Source organism: Rattus rattus, chromosome 9 (assembly GCF_011064425.1).
Source record: "Rattus rattus isolate New Zealand chromosome 9, Rrattus_CSIRO_v1, whole genome shotgun sequence".
In the NCBI taxonomy this organism is placed as follows: Eukaryota; Metazoa; Chordata; class Mammalia; order Rodentia; family Muridae; genus Rattus; species Rattus rattus.
Genome location: NC_046162.1, coordinates 72,966,630 through 72,990,036, shown reverse-complemented (window position 1 = coordinate 72,990,036; position 23,407 = coordinate 72,966,630). Strand labels below are relative to the sequence as shown.

Here is a 23,407-nt window from a genome sequence, read left to right as displayed (position 1 = left end):
TGTAGGTACAGGGAGCTGAGCCTGGGTCCTCTGTAAGAGCAGCAAGTGCTCTTAACAGCTAACCCACCTCCTCATCATCTTGATAGATGACTTAATGAGAATAGGGCATTTACAGCTCTTTCCTGTTCAGTAGATTGTTACATGGATGCCTGCCACTCTTCTGAATCTGGGTCGTCACCCCTTGAATTGGGACACCAGGTTTTTTTTTTTTTTAAGATTTATTTATATAAAATTTATTTATATATGAGTACACTGTCACTGTCTTCAGACACACCAAAAGAGGGCATCGGATCTCATTACAGATGGTTGTGAGCCACCATGTGGTTGCTGGGAATTGAACTCAGGACCTCTGGAAGAGCAGTCAGTGCTCTTAACCACTGAGCCATCTCTCCAGCCTGGGGCACCAGATTTTAGTGCTTATGTATCACTGAAACTGTGAAAATACATCAAGGATAGTGATTTGCCAAGATAGATGAGGATTGAGATTTTGTGAAAAACCTGGTAGCTCATATATTAAAAGGTGCCTGAGGAGTGTGAGGAGTGTGAGGAAAGACAAAGATCCCCATACACCTGATTACACCTTTGCCTCTTTCACAGACTAGTTCCTCTCCCCACTCTGGAGTGTCCAGGCAGGTTCGGGTCAAGCCTTCCCAGTCTGCAGGGGATATAAATACCATCTACCAAGCTCCTGAGCCCAGAAGCAGGCACCTCTCTGTCAGTAAGTATTTTACTCTTTTCTTCACTCTCCTTGTAAATTTGATGTGTTCACATTTAAAATATTTAACTATTCAACAATCACCAAATGCTCATTGACTATCACTGTGCAAAGTAGTGCTCTGTTTTTATTTGGGGTACAGGGGACATGAAATTACTCGGACTCTCAAGGATCTTAGAATATAATAATAGGATGCCATGATCAAATTTATTTTAAACATCCCTGAGAAAGCGATCTCAGACATTTGTTTGAAGACTTCCAGGGGACCTGTTAAATTAGGGGTCAGGTCCTTGTGCTTCATGGGAAGATGCCAGCCAATCAGCTGAGTTATCCTGGAAGCTCAGAGCATTAACAGTATATACAACTGAGTAGCAAAGAAGTTGTGTAGTTCCTCCTGAGGAAAGAATTCTGAATCAGGCTTGTGCACTATATAACATAATGTAGTGTTCCTCTGGATACTTCTCAAGGTCTCTCTTAGTTAGGGTTACTACTGCTGTGATGAAACACAGTGAGCAAAAGTTGAGGAGGGAAGGGTTTTTCTTTTTATATAATAGTTGGTCATTGAAGGCAGTCATGGAAGGAACTAAAACAGGGCAAGAACCTGGAAGCGGGGGCTGATGCAGAAGCTGTAGAAAAGTGCTGCTTTCTTTCTTTTTTTTTTTTTTTTTAAAGATTTATTTACTTTATTTATATGAGTACACTGTAGCTATCTTTAGAAGTATCAGGAGAGGGCATCAGATCCCATTACAGATGGTTGTGAGCCACCATGTGGTTGCTGGGAATTGAACTCAGGACCTCTGGAAGAGCAGTCAGTGCTCTTAACCTCTGAGCCATCTCTCCAGCCCCAAAAGTGCTGCTTTCTTATGGCATTCTGAACCATCAGACCAGGGGCCTGGACCACCAGATCAGCCACAATGGGCTGGGCCCTCCCACAGCAGTAAGTAAATGATCTATAGGCTTGTCTTCAGACCTGTCTTAATGGAGGCATTTTCTCAGGTGAGGTTTCCTCCTAGATGACTCTTAGCTTGTGTCAAGTTAACATAAAACTAGCCAGCAAAGTATTTGGGGAGAAAGCCCATATCTTGAACTGTGGAATTTTTATCAAGATAGAAATCTTGAAACTGGAGAGGTGGCTCAGTGGTTTAGAGGAGGCACTACTCTTTCAGAGGACCAAAGTTCAGTTCCTGGCACCCATGTCAAGTGGCTCTAAATTGCCTGTCACTCCAGCTCCAAGGGGTCCAGTTCCTTTTGCAGACCTTGGTGGTCATCTGCTCTCACATGCACACATGTCTACGTGTAAATATATATAAATAAATCTTTTTAAAAATCCAAAGGAAGGGGCTGGAGAGATGGCTCAGCGGTTAGGAGCACCCGACTGCTCTTCCAGAGGTCATGAGTTCAATTCCCGGCAACCACATGGTGGCTCACAACCATCTGTGAAGAGATCCGATGCCCTCTTCTGGTGTGTCTGAAGACAGCTACAGTGTACTTATATATATAGTAAATAAATAAATCTTTTAAAAAAAAAAAGATATTTTAAAAAAATCCAAAGGAGGGGTTGGGGATTTAGCTCAGTGGTAGAGCGCTTGCCTAGCAAGCGCAAGGCCCTGGGTTCGGTCCCCAGCTCCGAAAAAAAGAAAAGAAAAAAAAAATCCAAAGGAAATCTGACTTTCTCAGACATTTGCATGTGTCTACTGCCTTGATGATCTGAGATACCTGCTGCTGCCACTAGGAAGCCAAGTTTTCCTTTTCACATAAGACAGAATTCTGTCAAACTTCACTGCTCTCTGCAGATCCTGAGCTGAGTCTGGGGGATTCAGCTCTGTTCTGCTTCTGAGCCTGTCTGTGAGTGATGTTCTTCCCAAGAGAGTAGCAAGGAAAAATGAGTTGCTGAGACACTGGCATTGCCTCACTGAGTAATTTCTGAACTCAGGCGCTCATATTAAATGTTTTTAGCTGCATGCTTGAATATAAATGAAGTGCAGATTTTAAAGTAATTGATGGGTGGGTTTTCATAAGCTGGTTGAAGAGAAAGAGGCAGGATCTCAGCAGTTGCTGTGCAGAATATCCTAAAAATCCAATTGGCTGGAACCTGAGAAATAATAGCAACTTGATTTTTTTTAAAAAATGTATATATCTGTTTTTCTGAATGTATGTACATCATGTGGATGCCAAATGTCTTTAGAAGCCAGGAAAAGGCACTGAATTTCCTGGAGATAGAGTTGCTGGCGGCTGTGAACTAATCACACAGATGATGGATATTAGAAAAGAAATACATAGCAACAACAGACTTACGATTTAAGAAATTTTAGACTGGCTGGAGAGATGGCTCAGTGGTTAAGAGCACTGACTGGTCTTCCAGAGGTCCTGAGTTCAAATCCCAGCAACCACATGGTGGCTCACAACCATCTGTAATGAGATCTGATGCCCTCTTCTGGTGTGTCTGACAGCTACAGTGTACTTACATATAAATAAGTAAATAAATAAAAAAAAAAAAAAAGAAATTTTAGACTGGATGAATAAATTCTCACAAAATTAACAACATTGCAAATCTGAATCAGTGTGAACAGATCTTGGAGGATTGGAGAGTTTTTACATTGTCAGGAACTGGAATGGGGCTTCTATGCTGTGCTCAAGGTGAGCCCTTGAGGCATGCTATCAAGCATGTGCCAGCCACTCACGAGGTTGAAACAGGAGAATTGTGAGTTTGAAGCCAATTTGGGCAAAGTTGGCAACATAGGGACATCTATTTCTCCTGTTCTTTCACAAGAACCATAGAGTTAGTGAGTCATGGGTGGGTTTCAGGCATATCATAAGAGGGGAGAGTGGAGAAGCAGAGAAAAGCTTTCCTAAAGTCTTTGTAGAAATAGAAGAGGAAGGATGAGCATCATCCTTCTTTGTAATTGCTGAAGACTGACACAGAGCAGTAATTGGGTGTTCTGCCCCTAAAAATGACCCTGTGGTTCCCGTGTGGAGGTTAGGGCTAACTGCTGGGCCACTGAAGTCCTTTACCATGTTGTAGGAAGCCATATGTGGGAATCATTTCCTTGAGTAGACATGTTAGATAAGATTTTCATATTGTTTCAGTTTATCTGGAAAATGGGTACCCATATCTCAGCATACCTACAGCCTGGCTTCTTTTATTCAGTGAGCACTATGTTGGGCTGGAATGAACAGGACAGTAAAGCCCGTGGGAAGTCAAGGGTGGTAGGAACACAGATTCTCCCTAGAATAGAAACTTACAGCAGTGATAATATCAGAACTGATGGACAGAGGCAGAGTTAAGGCTAGCATTCCAGGCATGGGAAAGAGCATCCATCTCCTAGGCATCATTACAGAAGAACAGGGAGGGCTCCAAAAATGTGTGTTTGAGGTGCTATGAACTTGGATTTTTAAAAGACAAAACCAAATCTGGGTGGTGGTGGCACATGCTTTGGAGACAGAGGTGGGTGGATCTCCCCGAGTCTGAGACCAACTGGGTCTAGAGTTTGAGTTCCAGGGTAGCCAAGACTACACAGAGAAACCCTGTCTGGAAAACAACAACAACAAAACCCTAAAGTCTCGTACAGCCCAAGTGCTCCTACACATCTAATCCTCCTGCCTGTACCTCCCGAGTGCTGGGATTGTAGGCATGCACTACCTTACCTACCCAGCTTCTTCCATGCCTGGCCTAACGGGAATTGAGTAACATGGAAAGTACGTTCTGTGGAGGAGCTGGACCTAACAGGCTTCTGGAGGATTCTCATAGGTGTTGAAGAGAGAAGACTTTTAGGGTGAGCTATGGAAAATGTTCTATCATTCAGGTCTGGGTAGGCTGATACATTTAAAATAGTCATAGAGAAGGTCAAAGTATCTCAAGGCTACTTTCTAAGAACTGCTGACTGCACCTAGGGTTTTGTTTTTTGTTTTTTGTTTTTGTTTTTTTTTTTTGTAATTGGTTAGAAGTCACAGTAAAATGTTTCACCATATACACTTCTCCATTAGAATGCTAATCATGTTATCTTTTCTGCCAAACTGTGTCTTTGTTCATTCATTACCCAAAAAAGGGTATCATGGGCCAGAAACTTGGATACCAAACAGGACATGAGTTTTGTTCTGTGGACTGTGTAGACCTGTAAAAAATAATTTGCTTGTCATAATCTGATCAGTGTATAGTTCCAAAGGGACTAGGAAGTTGTGTGGTGCTGTGTGATATGTAAAGAGGAGTAGGACCTGATCTTGGGATCAGGAGACCATCAGGCTACCACCTAAAGCACATACGGAAGCTGTGCAAAGATTTGGACAGACGTTTGTTGAGGACTAAGGCTGGAAAGAATGTGGACTGTTGAAGAAACGTGCTGGTGTCTGGAGTACTAAGAACCAGGAGCAAAGACAGCATGCCTCCTCCAAGAGAGGGGCCCGGCCTAACGGACCGTGACGAAGATTCATTTTAATCTTTGTTGAAAGCAGTGAAAAGTCACTAGGTTTTTAAGTAATGATAGGATGATATATTCAGATTTGCATTGGCAAAGACTGCTCTGGCTAAAGTGTGAAGGACAGACTGGAAGGGCAAGACTGGGGTTCCAGGAACCATAGACTCCAATATGAGCAGTCTAGGTGAAAGAAGACCAATGCTTGGATTAGTCTGGTGGCAGAGGTAAAAACAAGGAACAGGTGGATCTGAGATCTAGAAATAACACTGACATGGCATTTCAGTGGTTTTCACAGTGTGGTACGGGGATCCAAGGGAGTTCTTAAGATCCATTTAGGGCTTCTGTAAGGGCAAGACTTTTTATAATCATTCTAAAACTTGATGTTCCTCTTATCACAAGCAGTAGATTTTTCCAGAGGTTGTCTTTGAGAGAGAGAGAGAGAGAGAGAGAGAGAGAGAGAGAGAGAGAGCGAGCAGACAGAAAGGCAGGGACAGTATCTCATGTATCCCAGGCTAACCTCAAACTCATTATGTAGCAGAGGATGCATCTTACTTAGCCTTCTGATCCTTCTGCCTTTATTTCCCTAGTTCCAGGATTATGATTACAGGCATGTGCCACCATACCTGGTTTATTTGGAGCTGGAAATAGAACCCAGAACTTTATGCATCTTGGCAATTATTCTCCCAACTGAACTACGTCTTCAGCTTTATGTCTGAAGATACCTGAGCTTGGCTATAGAAGCAGTTCACAGTTAAGAGCTCTGGCTGCTCTTCCAGAAGACCTGGGTTCAGTTTTCAGTACCCACGTGGAAGCACACAGTTACTTAAAGCTCTAGACACAGGGAATGCAGTGCCCTTTTCTGGTCTCCACGGACACTACATGCACATGGAAAACATGTACATTCAAGCAAAGATCCATATCATAGAAAAAAAGAATTTTTAGAAAAGAAATAAGGAGTATGGAAAGATAAGTCAGTAGTTGAGAGAACTTGTTGCTCTAGCAGAGGACCCACATGATGACTCACAACCATCCATAAACTCCAGTTCCTGGGGATCTGAGCCCCCAGCCCCTTTTCTGGTATCCACAGACACCAGGTATGCCCGTGGTACATAAATATCAGTGTAGAAAAAAAACGCATACATTTTAAATTTAAAAAAAAAATGCCCAAGCTTTATGCCAATGCAGGCCATAAATGAAATCTCTTTTCCTCTGTGGGTCATGGGAAGTTGAGAACCCTCTCTTGGAAAACTAGTTGTAAAACCTAGAAATATTACTCTAACCTAATCCCAGCTTTTGTGTAAGAGCTGGCTCTAAAGAAATTCTCTGACCTACTTTGTTTGAGAGTAGGTCCGAAGACCCTCATCCGAGAATTGGTGCTACAATATACCTTTGAGGGAAGACCCCATTTAATGAGGCCAAGAAGGATTTCAGTAGGCCTTACTGAGTTCCCTCAAGTCTGTTCTGTTAGGTATACCCTTTTTGTGTAAGCACATTTGCCTGTTACATTGAAGTATAAAAATGGAATTTTCCCTGGACCTTTTTGATTTTTATGCTGAAGGCTCTTGTGTTATATAAAACAGTAAATGAATACATAAAACTTAAGGCTGTAGCTGCTATGGCATTGGGTTGAATTTTCAGGTGTTGAGGATAAGAGCTAAATTATTGAATTATGGAGCTAAGAAAATGTCTTACATTTTTATTAAGGAAGTTACTAGAAGAGAATCCGGTTTTGGGTACTGGTGGGAGAGAGAACTAACATTTTGTCATGTTGAATTTTATGTTTTAAAGATTTATTTATTTACTTAAACTTTATTTTTGCTATATCTATGCCTGTTTGAGGGTGTCAGACCCCCTAAAATCGGTGCTACAAACAGTTGTGAGCAGCCATGTGGGTGCTAGAAATAGAACCCGGGTCCACTAGAAGAGCAGCCAGTGGAGCATCTTAGCCGTAGAGCATCTCTCTAGCCACTGTCATGATGAATTTCAAATGCCTTTGAGACAGTTGGACGCATGGGTCTTGAGGCTGAAGATACAGCTCACTTGGTAAGTGCATACCTCATAAACCTGAAAGAAACACTGATTTGTAGCACTGCAAATATTTCATTCAGGTCTGTAGCTCAGAGAGAAGAAAGTCAAGCTAGGGGTAGTATAGGAGTAGTATAAAGGGTGGGGGCAAGGGTAAGGGTTACAATTGTCGTTTTCATACACAAACATCCAGTGTAAAGCTTTCTAGAGGTAAAGGGAGATGGGAAGAAACAGAGAGTCAAAAGTGGTAAGGACTAAGAAAAATCCTCGTCATAGAAACAGAATCAACAGAGAAGCTGAAGTTAATAGGCTTTAGCAATTCAGGCTCCCTCCTGGTTCTTCCTTAGTCAGACCTGTGAGTAGTTAAAAACTACAGCCTGAAAGACATTCACTGCCATCACAGCATTTGTATAGCTGGAGAAGCACAAGTGCCCCAGTGCAATTATAGAAGTCTTTACTGAAAATTTTCCTCCTACTGGGTTGAAAGACTGCCTTTTCTCAATTTATCCTTAGAAGGTTGCCTGAAGCAACTCAGATAACAGATTAAGTATTTTATATGACAGTTCTTGAAATATTTGAAATAGCTGCTATGTTAACCTTTGTTTATTTCTATCATAATGAACATACCATTTCAAACCAGGTAATCTGTTAAATTAGTTCATGTTAACAATAACAAGGAAAACCTGGGTATGTGTAGTGAGTCATACCTGTGTGTCCCAGTGTTCAGGACATTGCAGTAGGATTGTCATCAGTTCTAGTCCCAAAAGCTACAGTTCGAGGAGACAGTCTTAAAAACCACAAAATTCTGTGATAATGAATTTACCTCGGAGAGTTAATAGCCTTGTGAAGAGATCATCAGAGAGACAGATGGAATTTTCCATGAGTTTATCTTTGCCTATGGAAATTCAAGCACTGTTCCTGGGTGATGTTTGCTGGGTGGTGCCCCGAAACTATATAGCCAAGTCACAACTAATATATTTAGATGGCACATTTTAATTCGGTATATATATAAATCACACACACATCATACCATATATACATATACATACATACATACATACATACATACATACATACATACATACATACATACATACATGACAGTAGAGATCTCAGCAAGTAATAAGGAGAAGGATAAGCTGAAAAAGAGAGGGAAGGCAAATAGACCATAGCTAGATATGTGGGCTTCAGCAGGGGATGCTTTGTGGAGTCTCGGACTGTGATGCTGTGAAAGGGACAGAAACCTGGAATCTCTTGCAGGTAGAGGATGAATTCAGATGAAGGGAAAAGGGAAAAGCTGGAATTTTATTATAGCAATAGCTGGTAGTAGAAAGTCCAAACACTGTGTAGTATAAACTTCTAGTCCTGGGACAAGAATCCATGAGGTGGTTTCTGCTAATACATACTGAGAAAATAAAATTGTCACCTTTCTTCACTCCAGAGGTTCTTTTTGCAGTAAATTCTGTATACTAGGTAAGAATATAAAGTGTATGGTGATAGTAGCTGCTTTAAAATGGAAACATAGGTTGTTGCTAGTTTTCTATGGAATAAAAAGATCGAGAAGTATTTTTGCACAGCCTTATCCCATGTGAGCAGTTCAGGAAATGTTGCTTTCTACTGAAGAAGAAAAAGATTTGATTACTCTCCTATCTCATCTGTCCCCTAAAAGAGAAAAGGATTTGGAAATATCTCTTTGCACTTGCAGTGACCTGCACATTAACACTGACCCAAAGGCCTAGAAGTCCCTGTGGAGGCAACTTCCTGACTGTATCAGCTTCCTGATGAGGGTTCTCTGAGAAGAGTGAGAGGCTGCATTTCAGCCCTAAGTCAGAACACAAGTGAAAGAATCATCCACAGTCTAGGGAGACAGTTTGTTTCTGCTCAGCTTCTCTGGTTAAAGAAACTAACAAACAGTAACATAATCTGGGAAGAATTTTAACAGCTCACGCTTAAACCCTGGACTTTTCCATTTAGAATGCCTTCAGAGGAAGCTGCAGATAGGCTCTTCTGTGATGCTGGCCTGGGCCTCTCGATGTGGTTAGAGCAGCACAGTCAGCCTGGAGTATCAGGAAAGGCTATCCCATGGGAACCGCCTCCTCCCCCCTTCTCCTCCCACCAGTGAGTGCCCTCAAAGACTGTGGAATCAGTGGTGCTTTGATAACAGAGCTTTGCACCTCCTGGCTTGCTCCTGGTCATTGCTGGTAAATATGTGACTGTCGAGTCTTGTAGCTCAGTGTCCAGCTATTTCTCTCACTTGCTCTCAGCTGTTGATGTGCCTCTCATTAGCTCTCAGGTTTTGAAATGAAGATTAAAAACAAAACTGAAAATGCCCTGGAACAGTCCTGCTGCCTCCTGCTGTTTCCATTTGCTTCCTCTGATAGCCACTGGTCTGGCTTCCCTTTCCTGCTCCAGCCAGTGGGCTGTGCACAATAGCCCCTGGCTCATGGCCCATCAGATAGCAAGGCTGGCTTTCTGTAGGCCACAGTGTGGATTGGAAAAAGTGAAAGTCTCTGGCTGGAAATAAAAGCCCAGAAAACCTATGCTCTTACCACCCCCAACCAGGCCCTCCTGTGTCTGCAGCTGTGGCCCTGTGTGCTAGATTCATCCCAACTGCCAAAGCAAGGGGAAGCAGTGTGCTAGTAGAGGAGGGAACGCTGTGGACAATGTCAGATATTACCAACAAGAAAGGCTTTTTCCCTTCTAACTAATCGCTTATAAGAGACCTTTTTAAAAATTTGTCCTAGGAGTTGGGGATTTATTAAGCTCAGTGGTAGAAGGGCCCTGGGTTCGGTCCCCAGCTCCGAAAAAAAAAAAATTGTTCTAAGTAAAATTATAGTACCTTTTTATTCTAGAGCACCTTGGGTTCACATGCTAGAAAAGAACAATTGTAACTTGTTTCAGGAAGAGTAAAATTCTAGATTATGGAACCAGTGAGAGAGTGAGAGAAGCAGATTCTTATGCTCAAACACACAAGAGGCAAGGATAATGTAAGCATTTTTCTATGCAGCCCTGGCCATGCTGGAACTCACTTGTAGACCAGGCTGGCCTTGAACTCAGAGATCCAAGTGCCTCTGCCTCCTGAGTGCTGGGATTAAAGGTGTGCACCACCGCTGTTTGGCATCTTAGCCGATTTTATTGCCCAGTGAGTTCACAGCAAAATATCCCTAAATTTGTACTCAAAGCAGCTTCAGTTTCTATAGAGCTTTAAATACCTAGACAAACTGTCTCCTACAGGCTTCTGAGATCATTTCAATACCATGGCTCAGGTACTGACTTACTTCACTCTGCGATGGAGAGGTTGAGACAGTAAATATGCAAAATTCTTTGCCTATTTTCAATATAATATAGCTTTATGTCGGTCTTCTCATCTGAGACTATGTCCTTGGGTTGATGCTGTTGGGCTTCTGGAGTTGCCCCACAAACTACACGGACACCAGTCTCAATCAGACAGGGATAGTTTATTGAATACATGTTCTAAGGCTGGTCGATCAGGGACATAGCTTGGACTTCAGGAACTGAGAGCTACTGCCTGGAGCATTTCTTAGGGCGAGCTTATAAAGGCTGAAACTGCCAAACCCACAGTCAGCTCCTCCACAGGTGCAAGAAGTGCTGCCTGGTGGTTAGCCCTGACCCAAGCTATTTTAGACATAAAAGTTGATATAAACTTCAAGATGATGGGCCCTAACCGAAGCTTATGGTTGTAGAATTTCTTGGTGTATATGTTTAATAAACTATTCCTGTCTGACTGAGATTGGTCTTCATGTGGTTTGTGGGGTGGCTCCTGAGCCCCAACAGATACCTCCAAGAATCAATTGAAGTGTTCTCGGTGGTAATTCATCGAATGTCTTCAGTACTACCAAATGAGCCATATGTTGGAGCAACTGACTTCATGTGGAAGAATGTCTTGGTGAGAATCATCTAATCTCTCTAGAAGCTGTCCTTTAAGCACAAAATGTGAGACTTCTGTCATTCCAGCGCACAGGAGATAGAAACAAGAGGATGTGTTCAAATCTAGCCTAGGGTATATGGCTCTGTCAAAAGCAAACAAAAACAAACCTGCTTTTCTCTAGGCATGGCGGCAGTGTATGCCTTTGATCCTAGAGCTCGAGAGGCAGAAGCAGATGTATTTGAGTTCAAGGCTACCCTGGTCTTTCAGGCCAGCCAGAATTATATAGTGAAACCCTGTCTCAAAACAAAACAACAACAAAAACCCCACCCCTTTTCAAGCAGTAGTTTGCTGCACTTTTTTTTTTCTTCAAGTATTTTTCTTCCTTTTGTTGGTCCTTCTTGGTTTAGAAGGAGCCTCCCTACCTCAGAAAGTTTTGTTGAGGCCAATTTATGTTCAATATATTTTCTCTGGGTATTAAAAGCATCTCAGCCAGACTCTTCAGCAGTCCTTACAGTATACATGGGCCTAATATCTCTCTGTCCTGGAGTGCAGGCTGAGTAAGCTGTGTACAAAATTAATACAGTACGTATACTAAATTTTCCTTCTAAAACTGGCGTCTGTCAGGAAAGAGTGAAGTTGGGATGTCTGGTTACACCTTCCAGGGTAGAATGAGTCAAGTTCTTCCCCACACCTGCAGCTACTAAACTTGTTTGTTCCCTTAGGCATTTCCACAGAACATCTTCCCTGCAGAGTTCTATCTCAGAAAACCCAATTTAATAGTTGGGAAATAATTTGTTAAGGGATGACACTTTGCTAGAAGGTATAAAAGAGAAGGGATTCTTATGCTTTTGGCTTTCTTCATGATGGAATAAATATGTTCCCCCAAACAGGAAGCAGGCTAGGGGAGTACATCTGAAGGCCAGAAGACAGCATGGTAGACTGAGCTCTCTCTTTAGACTGTGTAGGTCCTGAGGATTGAACTCATTTTTGTGAGACTTGGTGCTGAGCCAGCTCACTGGCCTTGTTAGTATTTTTCTTCAACTGTTTAAAGATTGCTTTTTTTTCCTCAAGTAACAAAAATACCTTGCAGGGTGCCTGCCATTTATCAGTTAAGCAGAAAATCTTTGCCAAAGGTCTTTTGCAAATTGTTGAAAATCAAATGAAGTAATTACTATGAATGTCCAACAAAAAGGAAACTTGTAATTAAGGACAACATAATATCACTTGTAGTAATCAGGAAGTGTGAGTGAGAGTAAATGGTAATGAGAGGCAGCCTCTGGTCACTGGCCAGAATGCCCTCACTGAGGCTGGTACTGCCTTAGCTTCTGGAGTGCTGGGATTATAGCATGTGCCACCAGCCTAGCTCAGAGTTATCTTATCTGATACAGGTAGAAAATGGATTAGAGCAGGTGCTTGGAGGCGCTGAGCCCCAGGACATAAGCCTAGGTATCCAGGTAATTTTTCCTGGACCCCAGCTTCAAAATGTTGTTGGGGCCAAAGCTCAAAAGAACTCAGCTGGTAAACTAATGTGCAGGACCTTTTACTTCTTTTCATAGTTTCAGTCATTACCAGTCAACTATTTAGAATTTATGTTTGTTTTATTCATGGTCTCTTATATCCCAAGCTGGCCTTGAACTCATTATGTAGCAGAAATGATCTTGATCTTCCTGCCTCTACTTCCTAGGTGCAAGGATTATGGGCACATGCCATCAGATCTGGCTCTATTTTTTAAAAAAATTTTTTTTAATTTATACTTGTGCCTTGGTTGGCTTCAGACTCAAATGATCTTCCTACCTCAGTTCTGGCTCAGTCAGAAAATATTAAATGAAGAAATTAGGATGGAGTGTGGTGGCTCACACCTTTAATCCCAGAACTCGGGAGGCAGAAGCAGCCTGGTCTACATAGTGAGTTCCAGGATAGCTAGGGGCTACATAGTGACCCTCTTTCAAAAATACCAAAGGAAAAAGAAAAGAAATCAGAAGTACACAGTTTCTTGATTACTTTTCTATTGCTGTGAAGAGACATCGTGACCAAGGCAATTTATAAAAAGAAGCATTTAATTGAGGACTTGCTTAAAATTTCAGAGGGTGAGTCCATAGCCATCAAGGTGACAGACAGGTATGGCACTGGAGCAATAGCTGGGAGCCTGCATTTGATCCATAAACACGAGGCAGTGAGAGACTAGACCTGGGTGAGCTTTGAAACCTTTAAAAGGTTTGAAGCCTCAAAGCTCACCCCCCATCAACAGACACGCCCCTTAGATCTTCCAAACAGTTCCATTAACTAGGGACCAAGCATTCAAACTTCTGAGCCTATGGAATCTATTCTTATTCAAATCACCACACCTAGAGAGCTATTTTTGAGATAGAATCTTACTATGACTGGCCTGGAACTTGATATGCAGACAAGGCCAACTTAGAACTCACAAGAGATCTGCCTGATGTTAAAGGGCTGCAATGCCACACTCAGGCTGAGGTTTTTCTTGTTTGGTTTGGTTTATTTTTCAAGAGAGGGCTCCTTGGCTGTCTTGGAACTCGCTCTGCAGACCAGACTAGTCTTGAACTCAGAGATCCACGTGTCTCTGCCTCTAGAGTCCGGGGATTAAAGACCTCAGACACCATTGCCTGTCTTTTGTTTTTAAGATAGGTTGCATTTAATTATATGGATATGTGTATGAGTGTGCCAGTGCCAGCTGAGGCTAGAAGCATCCGATTCCCCTGATGTAATTACAGGCAATTGCGAGCTACCCAACAGGATGCTGGGAATCCATCTCTGATCCTCTGCAAGGGCAGTGTGAATTCTTAACTGCTGAGCCATGTCTCTAGGCCCAACAATAAGTTTTAAATTGTGCTTTACTCTGAGTTTCATGATAAAATCTTACACCATTCTACCTGGAATGTGAGTCATGCCTTTGTCCAATGTATCCATGATGCATTTGCTACTGGCCCATTTGTCACTCAGTAGCCACCCCAGTTACTAGGTGGTATTGTATTATTAGTGCTTGCATTCAAGTAACCCATTTTTTATCTAATGGCTTTAAAGAGTAGTGATTTGTGTTTTGTGTCCTGCTGTTAATTTTATTGAAATATTTTGTTATTGTTGTATTTTATTAGTTTGAATTTTTGTTGTTTTGCAGTGTGTAGTGTTGGGGATCAAACCTATGGACTTCTTTCTCTGAGCTACATTCCTAGCCTTAGTGGGTTTTTTATGTTTGTTTGGTTTTGGTCTTTTTTGGTACATATCTTATGGTAGTCCTGAGCTCAGTTTCTGTGCTCCTATTTCCGAGTCCTGGAATTATAGGAATACACCCATATGCCAGCTAGTTAGTAATCTCTTATACATTAAACTTTTGCTCCCCCTCCATACACACAGGGTTTGGTATTATTTAGAGTTTCAAGGCTTGCAATGTATCTCCCAATTATAGAGAATTGAACTGATCATTTTCCTAGGTTCTTCCTTGGATAGGAGGGTGAGGCATTGGTGCCAAAAAGGGAGAAAGAGAAAGATGTAACATGCAGTGAGAATTCTGGTTAGTTGATATGTTTCTGTTCTAATCCCAGGTTTGGGATAAGGGCTGCTCTTTCTCCACAGCCATTGACCATGGTTGTCTCCTGCTGTAGGAAGGTCACAGTTTCTGACAGGTGCAGACAGTTTATGTTTGGAAGTCTGGATACTCTTCAGAGGGTATTAGTGGGGAAGCTCTAAGAAAGCCTGGGCTGCTGCTGCTCCCGAGTTGCTGATTGCTTGTTAGAGAGCCTGATGACCACGGAGACTGGACTTGCCCCAGGGAACCCAGCTCCCTTAATCAGCAGGAAGTAGTTTAAAGAGATGTGCGCCCTTTCCCTTTAACCTTCTCTCCTACCTCGTGTGTGGGAGTTGGAAGGAACTAGGGTGGAGGCAGGGTTTGGAAGGGTGGTAGATTTAAGAACCCAGTAAAGTGAATAAGAAAATAATTGTGCCTGCAGTGACATTATCAGGGGAATTGACATTATGAATAATATATAGGAACATTAAATTTTTATTATATTTATTGTGTGTGTATACACACATGTACACCTGCATGCCACAGCATGTGTGGTTAGAAGACAACTTTTAGGAGTCAGTTCTTCTATCATGTAGATCCTGGAGATTGAACTCTAGGTGTCATGCTTAGTGACAGGTGCGCTCACCTGTTGAGCCATCTCAAGGTCCTAAGAGCATTTTTTAAAGCTGACTGACATCTAGCTTGTGTCACAGAGTTAGTTTTGATTCATGTTGGAGTCATGGTTCTTAATTATGTATATTCTAATGCCACTCCATCTCTGAAAGTTAAGGAGGGGATGATGTTTGCTTCTTCAAGCTGAACATGTTGACTTGCAGGACCATCGAAATTACATCCCTGACCTCTTGGGATCAGTATTCTTCCTGGCCCTGCTCCTCTGTGCTACATCTTGGCTCTGTTGTTAAAGGGACTTCTTTCTGTGCTCTAGGCTCCCAGAACCCTGGCCGAAGCTCTCCTCCCCCTGGTTATGTACCTGAGCGACAACAGCACATTGCCCGGCAGGGGTCATATACGAGCATCAATAGTGAAGGTGAATTCATCCCAGAGACCAGCGAGCAGTGCGTGAGTATGGGGGTGTGGGGGTGGGGTGTGAGGGTGTACCATGACTTATGTCAGTCCAAGATTCTGATGGGACTCTGAGTGATCCCATTACAGATCTGAGGAATTTGATGCCCATCCCATAGTGCTTTGAAAACCATTTCTGCCCCAAGATGGGTTATTACTTTGAAGATGAGATCTAAACATCTTAACCTCACTAGTGTTAGGTGAGCACTCAGTAATAATCCAACTTTGGGGTCTCTCACTAGGCCCCTTGTGAACAGCACTGTGCTGTGCTGATTGTATACTTAGTTTATCAGCAGTTTTACTTATGAGCAGCCCTGACCTCTGACAGATTGTTTCTCATTGGCTATATGAAGGTGGGGCAGGAAGTCCAAACATGACTAAAGTGGTTTATTCTCTCATGGTCTCACTGGGCTATACTCAAGATACTACTTGAGCTTTCCTAAGCTTACGATTCTTAGCACAATTTAGTCCTTGTGTTTGGTAGCACTGTAGTCCTTTGTCTTTGCTAGAGGTTGTTCAGAGTTTCTCAGACTCTTTGTAGAGGCTGCCTACAGGTCCTTATTATTGACCCCTCTCATAGCATGGCCTTCAAGGCTGCTCTAAGGTTGCAATCTACAAAGATGGAGTCTTCTACAACATAATGTAATCACAGGAATGAGTATTCCTATTCTCTTTGCCTTAGGTTATTGGCTAGAACTAAGTCCCAGTTCTACTTGCACTCAAGGGAAGAGTAACTCATTGGTCACTTATGAAGTGTCCTGCACAGTGGCTTAACCCATTCTGGTGGCTAGTTTTTTAACCAGTAGCTTCCTTAATAAAAATTACCCTTTGGATTAATGAACTGAGTAAGGGCAAGAACTCTGCCTTTTTTTTTTTTTCCTTCTTCCTACCTGTAATTCCAGCTGCAGGGGATCTGACACTGTCTTCTAACCTTTGTGGTTATTGCATACCCTCCCCCCACACAAATATATACATACACATAAACAAAAATAAAAAGTAAACACTTAAAAGGGAGGTGGGCTGAAAAGATGGTATAGCAGATAAGAGTTCTTGATGCTCTTGTAGAAACCCAGATTTGGTTCCTGTGAGCTATACTGGCTGGATTACAGTTGCCTGTATTTCATCCCCAGGGTCTCTGCCATCTCTTCTAGGCTCAGTGGGCTCCGGTACTCATGTGTGAGCGCCACACACAAAATTTAATACCAGCATATGTGGGCTTTTTACAGAAAGCAGATTACTGTACCTTTAATTATTCAAGCTATAAGGGATGTGAGAAGACTTTTAAATGTTCTCTCTTCTGTATGTACACTTTCCAGGTAATTTTATGTTTAGAGCAGTAAGCTGGACTGCCTTTAGCTGCAGATTTCTTTCCTGGGTTTTTTACTGTCTGTATTGAACATGTACAGACTTTTCTTTGTCATTCCCTAAACACTATAATTGAACAACTTTCCACAGCATTTATGTTATATTATTATATAGAAGTAATCATGATGATGTACAGTATACAGGAAGATGTGTGTGTTTTACTTACAAATACTATATTCTGTTATATAAGGGACTAGAGCATATGTCATAAATCTTAATATAAGGGACTCTGATATGGCAGGAATCCTGGAACCAGCCCCCATGGATATAAAGTAATGACCGTTTTCTGAGTTTGAAGGCTACAGTTTCATCCTTACCATTTCTATGTCCAGGAGAGGGGAAAAAATGAAGCCTTTAGGAGATTGGTTAGAAAAAAATCTATTCTATAGGTTCTTTGTTATTGCATTTGACTGGAAAAATATTTTAATTTATGTAGATACCTCTTACTTCTGCTTTAGAGCCAGGAGCTAGGGGTTTGTTTTTCTGGACCAGCTGCGCACTAACCGTGTTTTAGTTTGGATATGTCTCTTCACCTTTCTTGGTCTGCAGTGTTCATTGTGAACTGAGGTAATGCTTGTCTGTACAAACTGTGAATTATAGAGTATAAACAGAAGCATTAAGGTCCCACCCAAACTCCACTGGAAACCTATGCCTGGCAATTCCACATCAAGTGCCAGGCACCAATATTGATGGGTCAAGAGAGTGCCAACAAGAGAAACAGTACCTCTGCTTTGCTCTGTTGGCAGAGCCCTAAGGAAGCTAGCCAGGTATTGTTCTTCATCCTAGAAGCTTGCCTTTCAAACCAAGGGAGAATGGTACGCTATAACCCTTCTTCCACTACATGGGGAAACAAAGACACCTCCATATTTTGACAAAAAGGACCACATGCTGGCTCTACCTGAGTCAGCTGGCTAGGGTTTGAGTCAAACTTTGGTCTCATTGTGTGGCTTGCCTTACAGATGCTAGATCCCCTGAGCAGTGCCGAAAATTCCTTGTCAGGAAGCTGCCAATCCTTGGACAGGTCAGCAGACAGGTATGGAGCTGTGGTGGTTTGGCTTAATAAGTAGGCATTTTGGGGGTGGTTTTAAGAGTAGAATTGGCTAGTCTGTCTCTGATACAGCCATAGATCAAGGATGAAAACTGCTTCTAGAGAATCCCTCAATTTCCCAGCACTCTAGGAGTGTTTAGAAACAGTAAAATAAGCTTGGTAATAGTTTGGAAGGACAGCTTACTTATTGCTGGCTGTATTGTTCCCATTGCTTTATGTGTTTGACTTTAGACATACTACATTCGGCCTACTTTTTTACCTCGTTACTGTGATTTGGATGGAGAAGCAATGGTTTGTTGAAATTTGAAAGAAAAACAGGATTCTCACTGGTCTTTCCATTGTCTTTCTTTTTTCAAATGTTTCTGATTGAATCAGAAGCTAGAAATTAGAAAACAGAATATCCAGACTGCCTAACTTTTATCTCTTGGTGTAAAATATTTGTTCTAACATGCATAGTCAATGTTTTATATAGCCAAATGGCTCTATGGTTCACCCAGTGGTATCAAGGGTTTATTTTGTTATTTTGCTTTGTTGGGACAAGTTCTCACTAAATGGTTGGTCTGGAACTCTCTTTTCCTACGTCAGTGTCCTATGTGCCATAACCTGGCTTGAAAGGGTCTTTGGAGCAGGCCGTCGCCTCTTTATGCTAAGAACTCGTTGATTGGGGATTGAGGAGTGGGAAACAGGAATACCTTCCTTTTTAATCGTGTGATTAGTTGTCCATGAAGGCGCTGGTTTTGTAGACAAATCACTGTCCTCTAGATGTCACAGAATACACCCCCATAGTCACTGGTATGTTGATGTCTTTGGAGCTTGCTCTCCAGTTAGGGAACAAAAGGCACAAATAACCATGGCAAGAGGCACTACCACAGGCAAGGTTGACTCAGCCAGGACAGGAACTGATCCTAAACTTTGGGAATCAAAGGAGAATGGTAGTCTAGTTGTTTGAAAGTACAGGGCAGCCCTCTGAACTTCTGGAGAGTTTCTGACCTGTGACCCTTAAAAGATACTTGGAGGACTAGGAAGATGGCTTGGTTCCTAAAGTGCTTGATGTACAAGCCTGTGAACCTGAATCCAGTCTCCCAGATGTCAAGTGAACCAGCTGGGCTCAGCACTGCACATCTGTAAGCAGTGCTAGGGAGGCGGGGACGGGAGGGATAGCTGAGGCTCACTAGCCAGCCAGTCCAGCCGGGTCCGAAAGTTCAGGGCTCAGTGAGAGACCCTGCCTCTAAAAATAAGAGGGAGAACAATAGGGAGAGATACCAAATGCCAATCTCTTTACATGCACATCCACATCCACAAGGTCCATCCAGATTTAACTGGATGTTAGAAAAGATAGCTTAATTTACCCACTTTCCTCCTGGTTTTTGGTTTCTCCATCTCTAAAATGAGATGGTAGTCTAAAAAGAGAATGTCTGATACAGAAACAAACAAATTGGAGTAACATACTAGGCCTTAAGATTGACTCTTGCTTCCTGGCTGTCTTTGAGCATATAGAGAGAAGTGTTATATTTAACCTATGTTATTGATTAGTAATAACGCAGCAGTTACTCAATAACTGGTACCTGTATTACTTTTATTATTTGTCCTAACTTACAGAGGTATGAGGATTAAATGAGGAAAAGCTCAGTCTGTAAAATATAAAAGCATACACCTTTAATCTCAGCACTCAGGGCAGAAGCAAGCAGATCTCTCTGAGTTCCAGAATAGCCAGGGCTAAAACCCTGCCTTAAACAAAACATTGTTTAAACTACAATGTTTTCATTATTACTGCCTAGGCCAAGTTGATTTGTTGCGGTGGTTTGGTTTGGTTAGGTTATTGCCGGTCCTCTCCTACTATAGAGATTAGAGAAAAGCCCAAGAATGAGAAGGGCTGAGCAGCTGAGGTGGAGTTCAGTAGAGTAGGTAGATGTAGCCCTCCTGATATTGCCATATTCAGATATTTAGGAGCAAGCTACGCGTGTAGCCCTCCTGATTTTGGCCTTAGGCTACTAAGGTAGGGTGGTGAGCACTAGACACCAGGCTCCAGGTAGAGCTGTTTTTTTCCACCTCTTTCTCTGAACATTTGGAAGGGGAAACCACTCAGATGCCCTTCCTTCTGCCCTCTTGGCTACTCTAGACAGGCACTGAAGTTTATTTTATAGTCTTTTATTTTTTCTAGCCCATCTTTCAGGAAATCACAAATGTCCCGAGCCCGGAGCTTCCCAGACAACAGAAAGGAATGCTCGGGTGAGTTTTACAGAATCTAGGTGGGCACTGCAGGGTTGCGGAAGTGTCTAGTTGGGATCATAGATGGCTCTAAATTGGAAAGCCAAAACTGTATAGTAATTTTCCTGGAAATTCTACTGTAATGTCTTAGGAGGCTTTAGGAGCTTAAGTGACTCATTCACTTTGACTCACCCTGGGTCTAGAAACTGACTGTTCTGTCTTCCTCAGATCGGGAGACCCAGCTCTATGATAAAGGAGTTAAAGGCGGAACCTATCCCAGGCGTTACCATGTGTCTGTGCATCACAAAGACTACAATGATGGTAAGCGGCCATCTATACTGGCCCCTGCTGGATGGCTGATCCAAGGCCAAATTTTGCCTGGAAAAAAACACCACAAAATGAGGGTTTAGGGGTGGATGGAAAGGAAACCAAGTGCTCTAGCCTCTACATTTTCTCTTACTCCTGAGGCATTGTGCTCTAGGCTTTAGGCAAAAAATACAAGGAACTAACCAGATATGAGGGTTGGGAGTGTTAGTACAAGAAAATGCTGTCACTGGAAATGTTGTCCTTTGAGAACACGTATGGTCCAGGGTACATCTCTTTAATGTCATCTTCTGTGGCAACGACAAATAGACTAAAGCTGAGGCAGAGGGATCAGGAGTGGAATGCTGAACAGGTCACACACTTGAGCTGTGGTTTGGCTCTTTGTTGGGCCTGAGGATCAGTCTTATGCCTTCCCTATGTTGGAGACTTCTTGAACCAAGCAACTTCCGAAGTTCTACTTTTGTCTTGATCTTAGGGGGCTGGGACAGCCTTTCTGGCATGAATCAGGTGGTGGGATGGGGGTGCAAGTGGGATGCACCTGAGCTGGTTGTCCCTGTCCTCTGCTTTTCACATCTGGGGTGTTGGCCAGGCTCTGACTTGCTCTGTCCTCACTCTTGTACCCTTTCAGGCAGAAGAACATTTCCCCGAATACGACGGCACCAAGGCAACCTATTCACTCTGGTGCCCTCAAGTCGCTCCTTGAGCACAAATGGCGAGAACATGGGTGCCGCTGTGCAGTACTTGGACCCCCGCGGGCGCCTACGGAGTGCAGACAGTGAAAATGCCCTCACTGTGCAGGAAAGAAGTGTGCCAACCAAGTGTGAGCAGTGTCCCTAACTAGGAGGGGGCTATGGGTGCTGACTAGCTGCAGAGGCAAGAGCTCAGCTGCGGTACATTCTTCTGGCGCACCCTTCCCACTCTTGAGAGAATTTTGTAAGAGATAACACACCCTAGAATATAGGCCCGATCCCATGGGTGGATGGATGGTGAACCATTTCTTCTTCGTCTTTAGTTTTCCCATGTTTAAGCTAGAGAGTATATATATATATTTTTTCTTTCCTTGCACTTGCTAGGCAAACGCTCTACCACTGAGCTAAATCCCCAACCCCGAGAGTATATATATTTTTTAAAGATTTATTTATTTATTATGTATATGAGTACACTGTAGCTGTCTTCAGACACACCAGAAGAGGGCATCGGATCCCATTACAGATGGTTGTGAGCCACCATGTGGTTGCTGGGAATTGAACTCAGGACCTCTGGAAGAGCAGTCAGAGCTTTTAACCAGAGCCATCTCTCCAGCCCTAAATGTATATCCCAGGCTGACCTCAAACATGTGATCCTCCTGCGTCTGCTTCCTTCAGCAAATCCTACTGGAGTGCACCACCACAACTGGCAAAAGTATATTCTTCATCCTTGCCATATTCAGATATTTAGGAGCAAGCTACGCATGGTGGTGCCTACCTGTAATCTCAGGACCATGAGGCAGACAGATCTAAAGTTTGAAACCAGCTTGAGTTATATAGTGAGCTCAGGCCAGTGTGTGTTATACACCAAAGCTTTATCTTAAAATCATAATGGACAGACAGAAAATATGCATAGGAGCTTTGAAAATAAGGTTAGTTGATCAGCACAGAATGCTATTTTACTAGTCTTCTATTTTTCAGGACTCTGTCCTTAAGGTCCTGTTGACCAAGGGCTTGGGACTGCAAGAGAAGGAAGGGATGGATGGTGCCGGGTCCAAATACAGAAAGTTCATGCTCTGATGCTCTCTCCTGCTGTTCTCCATAGCTCCTAGTGCTCCCATCAATTGGCGTCGGGGGAAGCTCCTGGGTCAAGGTGCCTTCGGCAGGGTCTACTTATGCTATGATGTGGACACAGGACGTGAACTTGCTTCTAAGCAGGTTCAGTTTGACCCAGATAGTCCTGAGACTAGCAAGGTATGGCCTTCCCCATGCACTGACCTCCAGCCAAAACACCTATTGAGTACTTGCCTGAAGTGATACAAGTTACCTCCCCATAACTTCTTCTTAGGCTTCCCTTGCTGTTCCTCTTAGCTCTAGCCAAGGGATGAAGGGTCAGTGTTCCAAAGTGTCTGGGGCCCCTGGGAGGACGGCCTCCATGCTAAAGTCCCAAGGAACCCAAACTGAGATGTGATGACCAGGAGGGAGCTGTGGAACTCACTCGTTTATTCTTTTAGAAGTAGGAGTCTCATAGTCTGTACCTCAGTTTGAATAGGCAAATACAGTAGTTACTGTAACTAGGCTTCCATAGCCCTCCCTCCCTCCCTCCCTCCTCCGGGTAAGGAGTACTGCATCCCAAGGGCTGCTGAGCATTGTGGCCGAGGGCTAGACAGTTGAGTTTGCTGTTTCCCAGCTGAAGCTCCCAAAGCAGATCCCTGTGACACAGCAAGATAAGCTGACCCTAGGTGGTCAGAACTGTGCCCTGAGTGCCCAGGTGACCACTGGTTCCTCTCTAGGAGGTGAGTGCTCTGGAGTGCGAGATCCAGTTGCTGAAGAATTTGCAGCATGAGCGCATCGTGCAGTACTATGGCTGCCTGCGGGACCGTGCTGAGAAGATCCTCACCATCTTTATGGAGTATATGCCAGGGGTATGTGCCCTTGGATGCGTGTGAAATTCACATAAGAGGGCTTGACCTAGGGCTAATAGCTGTGGGCATGAGTCACTCCTGACCTGGGTCTGATCCCATGAGCTAGGAAACTATGTGTAGTTACAGCAGGACTTGATGTCAGAAGGGCCCTTCCTATGGCTACAGAGAGGGTGTGAGGTGAGAAATGGCCCAGATTCCATCTGA

The 23,407-nt window shown here is 43.0% G+C and overlaps 1 protein-coding gene across 1 annotated transcript in view; it reads left to right on the top strand.

Moving 5' to 3' along the window:
- Nucleotides 1–23,407, top strand: part of Map3k3 (mitogen-activated protein kinase kinase kinase 3) — a 67,839-nt gene that overhangs the window by 39,303 nt on the left and 5,129 nt on the right. Inside the window, exons 6-13 of the mRNA XM_032914281.1 lie at nt 598–718; nt 15,511–15,644; nt 17,972–18,045; nt 20,222–20,289; nt 20,497–20,589; nt 21,221–21,412; nt 22,384–22,532; nt 23,072–23,203. Of these exons, the coding sequence (XP_032770172.1) occupies nt 598–718; nt 15,511–15,644; nt 17,972–18,045; nt 20,222–20,289; nt 20,497–20,589; nt 21,221–21,412; nt 22,384–22,532; nt 23,072–23,203 (963 nt within the window). The remainder of the gene's footprint in view (nt 1–597; nt 719–15,510; nt 15,645–17,971; nt 18,046–20,221; nt 20,290–20,496; nt 20,590–21,220; nt 21,413–22,383; nt 22,533–23,071; nt 23,204–23,407) is intronic.